The following is a 13,804-nucleotide window of genomic DNA, read 5'->3' as shown; positions in this document are numbered from 1 at the left end:
TAACCATATATATATATATATATTTCACATCACTCTTGATGAGTTTATTTTAAAACTGTCATACAAACGTAATTTTGTAATTTTCATACGAAGGAATTTATAAATAAAGAAAGAAAGAAGATTTAAAATTGATATGTAAAAGAAGGAATAAATTATTTCAACTCTGAATAGAAACAAGAAATTGAAGCAATTCTAAGCACTATCTGTATTATCACTATTGTTAAATCCAGGAATAAGCTTACTATTCTTTGAAAAATCTTGTACAAACAACTTATTCTTGATGAACTAAACAGAAGTACTACTTTCAAAAAACTGGAACACCTACAGTGATACTATTATTAATAAAATTAAAGCTATCTTTAAAAGACTAAAAGTTAAGTTAAATAATTTTAAGAAATTTTCTTTCCTTTTTGTTAATCAATAATTCTATAAAACCTTAACTAAATTCGCATTTATTGGCATCAGAAGTAACGTAAAAAAATTTGGCATTTACTTTAAAAATATTCTTAAATGAGTGTACAGTAAAATTAACTAATATCAAAAAAAGCACATACACTAAAATTTACATACTTTTAAGTACACTAACAATTTTAAATAAAATTTATTCTCTAAACAGTTTTGATTTTGAAAACTCATCTCCCTCAATTCAAATTAATAATATTTTTGATGATCTGCTTAATTTTAATGATATAATTGATGAATTAATCTGGACATTTCTCGTTCATATTAACCTGAACAACATTTATATTCCATTTAAGTACTGACTTTTCAAAAATTAATGACACCCCTTTGGATAAAAATTTTAGTACTAATGTTAGTAATGTAAGAATTGATTATTCGTTAAGTTATTTGGTTACCTTAATTTTAATACAAATCGCTTCTTTTATTAAGATTTTTGGATGATCTTCTGTTTATTAATTTTAATGGTTTTGAAATTTTTGCTAAGCTAATTTATCCATGCGAATTAATTCTAAACAAAACCAATATTTGAAATCCTTCAGATTTAATTCTTAAAACTGATGAATGTAGGCAAATTTCCTTAAAATTTTTTGACAAAAGAAATGACTTGAAAAGAGCTTCGATTTTCACTTGAAAAGAGCATCGATTTTCATTCCAACTTAGCTAATAAGTTTTTTCCAATTTATTTTCCAATCAGATTCTTAGCTTTTACAGAAATAATTCCATATATAAAGAATTTTTAAGAAACTGATAATTTTAAAACAGATCTAATTAGTTACTTAATCATTCATTCAATTTTCTTTTAAAGAAATTTAAAGCCATTTAGAACATTTATTAATTTATTTAATTTCTGATCATGATATTAGCTGCCATTTGTTTTTAAAGGTGCAAACTAATTATGACAAACAATTCCTAAAACCACTAGATGGAATAGTTTGTATGTATGGCCTTTTATAGTGGATTAACTAATGTATTAAGTAAAGCAATATTCTATAGCCTTTATGAAATAAATTTTAAGTTTTTATTTTAATTTTCCAATGTAATAAAGTTTTTTTAGTAAGTATGAATAGGGGCTCTGGACTATAAAAACACCCCCGATGAGTAATGCATGGAAACATGGCTATTTATGAAAAACTATAATGAATAAAGGATGAGGTATATATGTAGGCATTTTCTTTACGTCACACTAGAGTGGCTATGGGCTATTGGCGACGGTCAGGGAAACATCCCCGAGGATAATCCGAAGACATGACATTGCAATTTTTATCTTCTGCAGAGGGCTCTCCTCTTTTGGTAACCTGAAGACCTGTGCGTGAACTCGAGCACTTCCCGGTCGAACAGTTTAACGAGGACCGACACCGCGCTCCCTCGTTCCCTACGCAGGCTGATCAAAGTTGTCACATACCCACTTACTGACAGCAGCCAGTGATGCTTGACTTCGGTGCTCTACTGAGAACCGTGTCTTTATGATCAGTCCACTGCGGGACGAACTATGAGATAAAATTTTATCAGTATATATGTGGGCTCTGACGTATAGACAGAAACGTATTACCATCCATTGATGTTTGTTTGTTTGTAGAATCCNTTTCTTGACATCTTACACGATTTGATAGTATTTTTTTTCTTCTTGTTTGCGTTGCTTAGAGTTTTCCGACTTTTTCACATAACACTAAAACTAAAGTTTTCGGACAGAATTAATTTAAATTAATTACGACATTAAATATTAACATCCAAAATATGCGATTTGGGCACCACTTCTGACTTTAAAAATGACATGACGTTTGATAAGATTTAATAATAATTCGTAGTAAGTTTTTTAAATTTTTTTTTTTACTTTATTTTTTTTTATTGTATTCATATTTTTAATTGTCTTGTTTTATTTTGATGTTTATATCTTGTAACTACTAATTATGTATTGTAACACATACTGTATTCTCCGTAACTTTGTTGGGGTCTTCAATACTGTTGTAATTTGGCTCAGTATGAGGGTGGGCCGTCGGCTTTAAGCACTATATGGCGGCCCTCCCAGCTGTTGGCATATGACTCTTGTATTTTTTGCACTTTCTGCTTTTTATGTTCTTTTCTGTTTTTACTTGGTTTTAATAAACATTTACCCGTATGCCCTGAATTGGGGCAGGTCGGGGTAAATATTTTCATATAATTCGTAGTAAGTTCCAATTTTTTTAATGCTTGTTTCCAAAGATGTAATCCAAGATTCACTGCATTATTCAGCTCAGCGTTGAACCGTTATGCTGGAGAAATCCATTGAGTCATAATCGTACCACCTTGTTAAAGTGAACCACTTGTAGTTTAAACAAAGTAGCGGTTAAACAAGGTCAAACAAAATTAGTTTGCACCATTATTGGAATTATCATACTCCAAATTTTCAACTAGTGTATGATAATAACAATTTCATACGTATCGTTAACTATTTATAAAACACTGAGGAAGATCTCTGTTATTTATATAAACTTAAGTTATAACCGGTATAAAACTAATCAAGAAACATGTAATTGTTATTCTATACTGGTGTAAGAAATTAAGTGAATTTGCAGACGATTATCTTTAGAACTACTGGATCGATTTTAATGACATTTGATATGTATATACATTGATACAATACAAAAGAAATAACCATTCAACATGTGTAACAAACATGCATGATCGTGCATCACATTCGTTGAAACAACAAGGTATGAAATTGCCACAGGAGAATTCAGGCCACAGGAAATGATAAACTGCGCCTTATTTCAAGTATGAAATCACACTGCAAGGCCTGTAAGATGGGACCCCACCCCCCATTAACTCATTCATGCTGCTACCGCTGTCATGCGTGTTTATTATAATTCTTGATTGGTTATTTGTTTCGTATTGTATCAATGTGTGTACATGTCAAATTTCAATAAATTCGTCCAGTAGTTCTAGAGATAATCGTCTGCAAATTCTCTTACCTTCTAACACCAATGTGAGATTTTATTTAAAATGAAAGCTTTTTTTCAAAATGAAGTTTTATGATGAACTGGACATTTTGTTTGTGTGTTTGACCAGGCATGGAGGGCATTGCTATAACCATACTGAAATATCTGGATGAAATGGATGACGGCGATAGAATTTCTGAATTACTTGAGGAGATTATAGCTGGATTCATGAGAACTGATTCTATGGAGTTTAAACTGGATGATGCATCCATGATTTTCAACATCAAACAACTGGTAGAAAAATATAGAATGCTCGAACCTTATTTAAGACCATTTTTCAACATTTACTTAGATGCTTTTGGTAAGTCTTTTCACATTTGATACTAACAAAATAGTTTTTTAAGTCTTTCGATTGAAGGCTGTTTTTCTCACACTATCTTTTAGTGAACTATTTTTACATCAGTTGTGTCACAATATTGCTCATAAAAATGGCATCAAATGGAGAAAATATACAATTCTTACAAAAAAAATTTTAATAATGAAAAATTAACCGATTTATTAAAATTTCTGTTAGGAATATAGAATTATTTATCGGTAAACATTTCCATCTAATTAAGGTATAAAATCGTGACTCCTTTGGTAGTTTCTTTAAGATTAAACATATATAATCAATCAAATGACTGTTTAGGAACTTTTGCAACGAAAATGCGGTTATCAAATTATCGTTTTTGCACATTTAACTTCATGACTTTTTCTGACAATTATATACAGCTAACATTCTATAAATATTCTTTTGTATTTTGTTTGTTTCGAATAATACTTGTCGTATACCTAATTCTACCACAACCGGTCATTTGACCGGGAGAACAATGTATTGCTTTATAAGGTTATCGGATCAGAAATGTCGATGTCATGCATGTTCAACGGATTGCATTTGATGAGTTGCCCATTTCTGCAAACACTGTTGCGTAGTGAGTTCAATCAGAATAACAATAAATTCAAATTTCAAGAAAGAACCTAAAGTTTTAGATTGGCATTTTTGTGTCAGAAAGAGTGACAAAAACTAAATGTTTTGGTAAGTATTTTATTTTGATAGCTTTACTTCGCTTCATTTCTAACTAACTGTTAGTTTTTACCCAGAAAAATGTCGAAACATTCCAGACAGCACAAGTTCTTAGAAAAAATAATATTAATTGTAGGAATAATTATAAGAATTATAATTCTTTTATATATTTTTATAATTATAAGAATAATAATATGAATTATAGAATTAATAATAATTAGAATTGCGAAAAATGTACAATGGAACCACCCAGTATTTGTAAAAAATGCGTTGGGCAATGAATTAAAAATTCTTATTCTTTGTGTTTGTAATGCATAAAAACGGGCAATATACAACTTTGCTTAGTTACAATAAAGTTTTTTTTTTAAATTTATTTCCTTCCTAACATCCATATTCCATACATTCAATCAAGAAACATTTGACCGGCTAAGGTAGAAATAGGTATAGATTAAGTGCTGGTAGGTTTAGTGTTAAGAAAGTTTTTTTTTTATCAGTTTAAAATATTTGTTGGTTTCTAAATTTAGCAGTACTGCCTTAAAATCGTCGTTTACAGGTACTTCTTTAGTGTACATCACATCTGAAGATTTTATGAAATTCTTGTTCCAATTGCCTGAAAGGAATCAATTGCTGGAATTGGTGCATCGAGGTGTTTTTTGGAATGCCACCCGCATGGTCCGCCTCCAAGAATTCCACCAGCAAGTACCCACCCTGATGGGAATGCCCCTCAGGTGGACAACTCACGCTGTACTGGGCACCTCCCTCAAGAGTTTCTTCAAACTGACCAGTCGATCAGATATTCTTCTTCAGCCCAGGTAATCCATCATTGAAAGTGTATATTTTAAACGTACAACAATCAAACTCAAACCATATAAGCTGTTATTTTTTTGAAAGTGGAAGCATTTGGTGCTAAAAAGTCGTTTCCTTCTTTCTTTCTCTAACAACCATTGTCACATTCTGATTTCCCAGCGAACTATAGTGTTCAAAACATCTGCAAACATTGGAGAAATAAAGTGACGGAGATTTTTCTAACCGTCCCAATTTTGGGTTTACGACTACTGCTGTTCAACTCCGTAGCCTTGTCATTTTGAACCCAATCCAGAAGACAAGGGAACTCCTGCATCAAGTATTGGGAGAAATGTGCCTTCGTGGAGGACTTATTTTATGGAACTAACCCACACACCGCGTAACCACATTTAAGTTACGCGGACAGGAAAACCTACCACGGTTAGTCTGACGACACGGGGACTCTAACCCATGATCCGTCTACCTCTGAATATATTTCACTTCAGCATTGTGGTCGGTGCGAGCCGGATGCGGAATTCGTATCGACGCATCATGGCTGGGATTTGAACCTGAGTTTACCTCACCGGAAGACGAAACGCTCTCCTTAATTCCACGGCTCGACTTAAACTATTAACACTCAACATACTGCAGTACTGGCACCCTCTGTTGAGGAATAGGAGAAGTATTTTTGCCATCAGTGGATAGTTTATCACCAATCTTTTCATTTTCAACAAATACTGAGAAATTTGAGAATATACAGGTAAACAGGAGGTTGTCGTAAAATACAGGAGTCTTCGTTAAAGAACAGGAGACTTTTCAAGTATGCATTATTCAAATTGATGAATCATTGCCAATATATTTTTAAATTCCTTCAAACTTTAACTCTTGAAAATCTCTGACCACTTTCCAAATGAACTTGTTTGTATTTTCTTTACCTTTCGTTGCTTCAATGATTTAGACGTAAAACAAAAATTTATGTTGTGGGTTATATACACCTGCATGAATATTATATTTTAAAATAATTTTTCATGTTATCCACTTACTGTTTGAGTGTTATTTGCGATTTTTGTTATTCACTGTACTATCTAAATTTATGTTTAATAATATCTAATCACATAATATCTAAATTTAACTATAAAATATTAATGAAACATCATCACCTAAAAAATTTGAAATCTGAAAGGTCCTGTGTGTTCTTTGAAAAATATGCTTTGTAAATGCATAAATTAGCTTTTTCTATGGCTAATTCATCAACAGAAACATGTCTTAGGTATTTTCTTTTTCAAATTAAGTCCCGTTTAAAATGTTTACATATTACACGTAATTGTTTTTGGAAACCAGCTTACTACGTTCATAATTCCTGTTCCTAATATTCTCTTATTAGAAAAACACAAGAAAAATTTTTAGCAAAAATAAATTTTGTGATAGCACCTTTCTCAAAATAATGTTGTTGTTGTTTCTAATGACACTTGAACAGGTCAAGCTCAACAGCCATTTGCGCATTAAGTCAGGAATGTGCGGCTTTCGTTTGTTAAGAGAGCACTACAAGTGTGAAAGTAACTCTTGGCTCACAACCCAATGGATAGATGGCATCACTACTCATTCGTGAAGCCACTTTAATTTAGACACAGATCTGAAGGGGAAGGAAATTTTCTCCAGATCCCTGTACTCATGGTACTGCTCAGAGACCGATCACAGAGATTCCGCAGATCTTACGAGCAGGTATATCGTATGTACTCTGTGGGTTTTAGAAAAGTTAAGGATCGAACTCAGGCTCCTCCGCAAAGGTGTTAAATTCTCTAGCCACTGGACTCTACCACGGCTCCTTCCAAATAGTAACAGATGGTAGTCATATTTCAATTATTAATACTAAAGGAAGCTTTTATAAGTTGATGTAAAAAATTTATGTTTTTTCATCTTCTAGTGTGCAATAATTTTTGTGAGCAAATTCATATTTGATAAAGTTCATTATTTTTTTACTTTTATTCATTTTTGGTTTTGAAATTTGAACATTATGTATTATGTAAATGTTTCGGCAAATTTATTGGTTTAGTATGCAGTAGCTTTAATTAAGTTATGAAATTGTTTACATTTTTAATCTATGCATGTGCTCACGTATAATTATTTTTCAAAAAAGTAATAATAATAATAATAATAATATATATATATATTCTATCCAACTTGTAACTTTCATCTAACTTATTCACAAAACTTTTTCAAAAGTAAATGTGCTTGAATAAATTACGTTTCATGTTTATAGAGTACCTTTTTTCTAATCGAATATTTATTATTTCTCAGCTTCGCCCTGACATATGTCAACCGGATGGTGCTGGATAGTTTCAGCCGGATCGGAGTTCAAACGAACCACTCTATCTACTCATCGATTCGTTTCATGGCCAATCTCCAATTAGACCAGAACAAAATGACACTGACAGTAGAGAAGCCATTGGAACCAAAAACAATACTTCTCAGTTCGTAAGTTCACAAGTTCACATGTTTCTTCACTATTTCTGTAGAAATATCTATGAATCTTGAAATTTCAATAATATCATGATTTATAATATCTTGAAATTTAAATTTTTTTTCTGCCTAACTTTCATTTTAGAACGAAGAAAGAACACGAAATAAAAATATTTATATAAATTGAATATACAAAAAGGACAAAAGCCAAAACCTAACTATTTAAGTAAAATTTTTAACAATGTTATTAAAGATGGTTTTTCTTGGAATATAACTAATAATCAACCGATTTTAGAAATTATTAAAACATAATAAAATTAATTCTATTGCGACTTTTGATTTCCAAGATCTTTTCAATAGCATTTCCCTTTCTAAACTAAAAGATGTCCTTCTGATTTATTTCTATGATTTTACAAATATCAATAATTGCGACTTTGATTATTGGGAAATTCTAATTAATTTTTGTCTCTTTAATAATTATCTTTATAACGGATATTTTTCATCAAATTCATGGAATACCACAAGGATCTAATTTTTCATCTCTCTTAGCTAACTTTTTGCATTATGAAAAAAATTATACTCTTAGTATTAAATTTGTTTTACGATTTATTGATCATTTGATTATCTTTAATTTTCAAGATTATACTATTTTATAAAATAATATTTACCCCGAGGAATTAATCTTGCTTCGTAATCATGATGACAATATTAATCTCAATTTTTTGAATTTGGGTTTTATAAAAGAGGAAAATATCTGCGTTGTTGATTTATACGATAAAAGAAATGATTTTAATTTTAATATAAATAAACTAATTACTTGGAATTCTAATGTTTCTAAGAACATCTATTTAAATCCCATTTTTAATAAAATGAATAGAATTAAAGGAATATGCAGTAATGTTTATTTATCCAAAAGACAAACTGTTTCAAAATTTGATAAAAAATGATGGATACCCAAGCAAAGTAATTAAATTCTATATAAATTCTTTGAGTTAATTGTATATTATTGTACATAAATTTACTAAAGAACCTTTTTGTTAATTTATATAATTTTTGCCATGCGCAAATCCATTTTGGGCGAATCTGTGGCCAAAATTATATGCAAAACAGGCAATTCATGTTTCTTTCTCTTTTCCATTTTATTTTATTTTTTCTTAAATAAAATTTAACTTTCTGAAATTATTAATTTTCTAAAATTATTAATTTTCTAAAATTAACAATTTTCTAAAATTATTAATTTTCAACTTCTTTGAATTATCCAGTATAATATTATCGTGCTCACATCCATTTTTGGGCTCATCCTTGGTAACTAACAAATCAAAAGCACAGTACTGCACTAAGAACGCACTATAAAACAAAACTACTCTATTTACGCTTTTACCTCAATTTGCGCTTCTGTTTTCATATTTTGTAATTTGGCAATCTTGTTACGAAAATATTTCAAATCATTCTTGAAACATTTCCCGTTCATGTAAGTTCATTTGAATTCGCTTTATAGTCTTCATTTTATGTTTTATTCTGTTTTTTCTTTACTGTTTATTTTCTGTTTTAACGTGATATTTTTACTTAATGCGTTCTATTTCATTTATTATAATTTTTTGTAAGTGCTCCTCACACTATTGTATTGATATATTTTGCTTTGGCTATATAGATACAATATTAGAAAGCACTCCTTTTTGCTAACATAGTCATGTGAGCTGATGAAAACATGTCTTTTATTTTATTAATTTACCTTGCTCCAAGATCTAATGCTATAATACTGAAAGAACTTTTTTTTAAAAAAAGTTAATAAATAGCATTGCTGTTAGCATTTTAAAATGACTTTGCACTAGCATTGACTGTTTTGTATAGTTAAAAAATTCAGTTGAACTTCAAAATTTCATGTTTCTGGCTTGTTCCAAACAATGTTTCCAATACAAACTAGCTTCAAAACTTTCCATACATTTTTCAATATCCAATTTTTTTATCTCAACCGGTGTAAGCATTTCTAGAATATACGCAGAGGGTATTATTTACAAAAACTTCCTTTAAAAAATATTTTCTGTCAATAATTTGTTTGTCCCAAGAAAATCTGTCATTTTCCTGGCTACTTTTATTTAGTGGTTTATAACCGAAATAGATAGAGCCAGCAATCAATATCTTATGTTGATAGATTGATTAGATACCCTCCTATGTGAACATGTCTTGTTGCATGAATAAAGAACCAATTTTCTGGTTCAAAATCTATTTCAAAAAATTTTTCAAGGTGAGTTGGTTTTTGTGTTGTCATTTTCCTGGCTTCTTGAAATCATTAATAAAATGAACTACATAGATTTATCTGAGTTATTTTAGGAAATCCTGTTGTTTTCTGCAGAATATAAACGTCTTAGGCCAAAATATTAAATTAAAGTAAAGTTTTTTGTTATAAAATGGCGAATTTGTCATTTTCCTGGCTTATGAATGCCAGGACATTGAAGTGTTATCAGAAATTTTTTTTAACCGCTTTTTTTAACTGTAAGGAGGGGAAGCAAATATTAACCTAATACCAAGTTTAAAATGATTGTAATAAGCTTGGGTGTAATAAAAGTTATTTATTTATTTAATGATTGATTATTATATACAATTTTATTCTGTACATATCAGCAGCAAAATTTTTTTTTGATTATTTCTTCAGTGGATAAAAAGAATTAATTTAAGCAATTTATGGTCCATTTAACATAAGGGCTTAAGTTCAGTTACTTACTATTAACTTAAAATGACTGTTTTTTAAACTTCTAAGCTAATATGTCATTTTACTGGCATTCGAGATTTGGTGAATTTCTATTTTATTTTTTTTCTCGAGCAAATGTCAATAAACTACACTGCTGTGTATGAGATATTAATAAGTGTGACTAAGGAAGTATACAAAAAAAAATTCAGATTATTTTAAAGATTTTAAATTTGAAGAAATTTTTTGGATATATATATATTGATAAGTAGGCAAAAGGGGAAAAAATATTGTTCCAGTCGTCTTGCATCGAGGGTGAAAGAAGTTGGGTTCAAATTAATAGAAGATACTTAAAATAAATTTTAAAAACATGAAAATGCGATCCATACGATTAAAATGCAACCATCGTATTTTCTTTTTCAGCCAAACCAAAGAGTTGTTGAAGATGGGTGGTGATGAAGATTTCTCTACCCGAGAAAGCAGCTCGTGGTGTACGCCTGATTATGCGAGTTCTCTATTCGGAATGGAACTCTGCTCGGAGCATTCATCGTTTGTACAGATTCCTCGATCAAACCGTACCCTATGGCAACTCAGTATTGGATCCACCAACAAGTAAAAATAAAATCCTTTTCTTCACCATTTTTTCTTTAATGCATACGGTGTGTGATATGTAAATACACTAGAAAATTCCACAAGGATTTGAATATTCCACGCTAGCAGAATATTCCACTTCATTTATTTATTTATTTTTTTTTCCCTTGATCACTCGGGATAGTAAACTAATGGTAAATTAAATGTTTTTTTGTACAAAAAAGAATTAAAATTTCAACTTAAAACTTACGTTTCGTTTTAGTTCCTTGTATTTATTGACGAAATAAAAAATTTGTTGATTTTTTGATAAGAGAAACGGTTAAACATTGATATATATATATAAAAATAAATCAACAGANTTCGGTTTTTTGGTTTTCCGGTTTTCTGATTTCCGGATAACGGGTTCTGTACTGTAATAATAATAATAATAAGCTGCTGTGATTGGAAGATTGCCAAGTTTTGTAGCTGGATTGTGGGACTGCGTTTTGTGCTTATTTTATATAAGATGGTTGCTGAATCTACACAGAAAAAATAATGGCGTATCACTTCACTGGTGTTCGGAAAGTATCATTTTGTGTTGTTCTTCGTTCGTTCCGAAGACTCATAGTTAAATTTTTTTCCCTTGATCACTCGGGATAGTAAACTGATGGTAAATTGAATGTTTTTTTGTACAAAAAAGAATTAAAATTTCAACTTAAAACTTACGTTTCGTTTTAGTTCCTTGTATTTATTGACGAAATAAAAAATATGTTGATTTTTTTATAAGAGAAGCGGTTAAACATAGATATATATATAAAAATAAATCAACAGATATAACGTGATTTTTCGAAACTCTCATGAGAAGGTAGTTACAGAATAAATCAGGCTGGAGAACAGACAATTTTTCAAGGATCCATTCTAAATTGTTTTTGAGTGGCAGTGCATCACCATCATGTTCTTTGTGTCAATCCATCCGTTGAATATTTTCGAAAAAATTATCTACCAGATGCCCTGAAAAGGATTTTAAGGTCTTCGTGAAAGGGTGTTTGACAACAATCGACGGATGGTACAACACGTATTTTACATATGGCTGTCAATTTTCCTCATAACACTGCATTTCTACTTATGCCTATAAATAAGTAAACTATAGGTAACTAAACTGTTAAAACATACATATTCACATGTTACTTAATGTATCCAAAAATAAATTTAATTTCAAACAGTTAACTAGTTTCAAAAAAAGGAATAAAACATTTTCTTACTACCAATGTTCAGTATTCCAGGAAATAAGAGAGTACTATACTAACTCGAAATTTTTTTAGTTCGATTTTGTGAACCAAGGGGTGTACCAGTGGAACGATCCGGTTCAACGTTCTAGTATATTTTAGTGATTGCAAACGTTGTTTCATATGACTAAGTTTCTCTTAAAAATCTTAACTCATTTTACTAAACAACATTTTTTTTTGGTATAATGAGGTGAATCGGGTTCGAATCCCAGCAATGGCTGGTCGAATCGAATTCCGCATCCAGCTTGCACCAACCACAGTGCTGACGTAAAATATCACGTAAAATATGTTCAGTAGTAGTTAGAGTCCCCTTGCCGTCAGGCTAACCGTGGGATGTTTTCGGGGTCTTCCTCTCCATGTAACGCAAATGTGGGTTAGTTGCATCAAAAAGTCCTCCATGAGGGCAAATATTTAGTCCAATACTTGATCCAGGAGTTTCCTTGTCTTCTGGATCGGGTTCAAAATGACAAGGTTACGGAGTTAAACATTAATAGTCGTGAACCCAAAAAAACTGGGTCGGCTGTTCAACGATGGTTATAATATAAAATATATAAATAAAACCCTAATAATTTCTAAACTATTAATCCGATCGTCTCGAGATTGGTCTAATTCAAATCAGCGTACTTCTGAAAATATGCCTTTTTACACTGGTGTGCAAAACTTAAGCTACAAGTGCGTTTTTTGTCATAACTATGCATGAAATCATCCGATTGACATGAAATTTGAATATGATGTACATTATTTAGTACTTAAACGATGATAAAAGAATAATGGCGCAAAAATGAATATAAAGCTCAAAGTAGGGTATGGAACAAAAAAAAAAGCTTTATTTGACATATAGTGGCGTTACACATGATTGTCTGAAGAAGCGTAAGTACAACTGGCAGATGTTCCCTAGTATGGGATATGCCCCCCTCTTACTGTAATTGCATCGTCTTTCCATGCTAAACACCAGATTATCCAGGAGTTCTTGGGGTAAACGTCTCCATTCCTCCTTTAACGCATCTTTCAGCTGATGGGTGTTACCAGGAGGATACTGTCNCGTCTCTCCATGCTAAGCACCAGTATATCCAGGAGTTCTTAGGGTAAACGTCTCCATTCCTCCTTTAACGCATCTTTCAGCAGGATACTGTCGTGTCGCAAGACGTCTCCCTAATGCATCCCAGACATGCTCTATGGAATTTAGATCTGGAGAGTAAGCTGACAAATCCATTCGTGTGATATCTTCACTTTCCAGTAGCTCTTGAACATTAGCAGTACAAAACGACTCCATTGATGAGGTGTCCAGGTTTCGTGTTCTCTGCACCACTCTAAACGGTGCCGCCGATGGTTAACTTTTAAAGGTATGCAGCGTTCAGGACGTCTAGCAAATAAGCCACCTTTGTGGCGGCGCACAGTTGCTGAGATATGGCGCTCGCTGACTGAAAACGGTTTCTTTTCGCCTGGAGGACAATGTAACGGTCATCTCTTGGTGTTGTTTTCCTTGGACGGCCACCACCAACCTTCCGAACAGCTGTACCAGTAGTTTTAAAGGCATTCCAAGCACGAGAAACAACACTTTTGTTGATCCCGAACTCTT

The 13,804-nt window shown here is 31.4% G+C and overlaps 1 protein-coding gene across 1 annotated transcript in view; it reads left to right on the top strand.

Annotated features, from left to right (window-relative positions):
- LOC107443823 (apolipoprotein B-100) overlaps positions 1-13,804 on the top strand; it is a gene marked incomplete in the record, with an annotated part of 88,923 nt that overhangs the window by 48,131 nt on the left and 26,988 nt on the right. Inside the window, 4 exon segments of the mRNA XM_043053253.2 lie at positions 3,508-3,738; positions 4,994-5,252; positions 7,522-7,698; positions 10,793-10,981. Coding sequence (XP_042909187.1) covers positions 3,508-3,738; positions 4,994-5,252; positions 7,522-7,698; positions 10,793-10,981 — 856 coding nt within the window.

The sequence above is a fragment of the Parasteatoda tepidariorum genome, chromosome 3 (genome assembly GCF_043381705.1).
Source record: "Parasteatoda tepidariorum isolate YZ-2023 chromosome 3, CAS_Ptep_4.0, whole genome shotgun sequence".
Classification (NCBI taxonomy): domain Eukaryota; kingdom Metazoa; phylum Arthropoda; class Arachnida; order Araneae; family Theridiidae; genus Parasteatoda; species Parasteatoda tepidariorum.
This window is presented reverse-complemented; position numbering and strand designations above follow the sequence as displayed.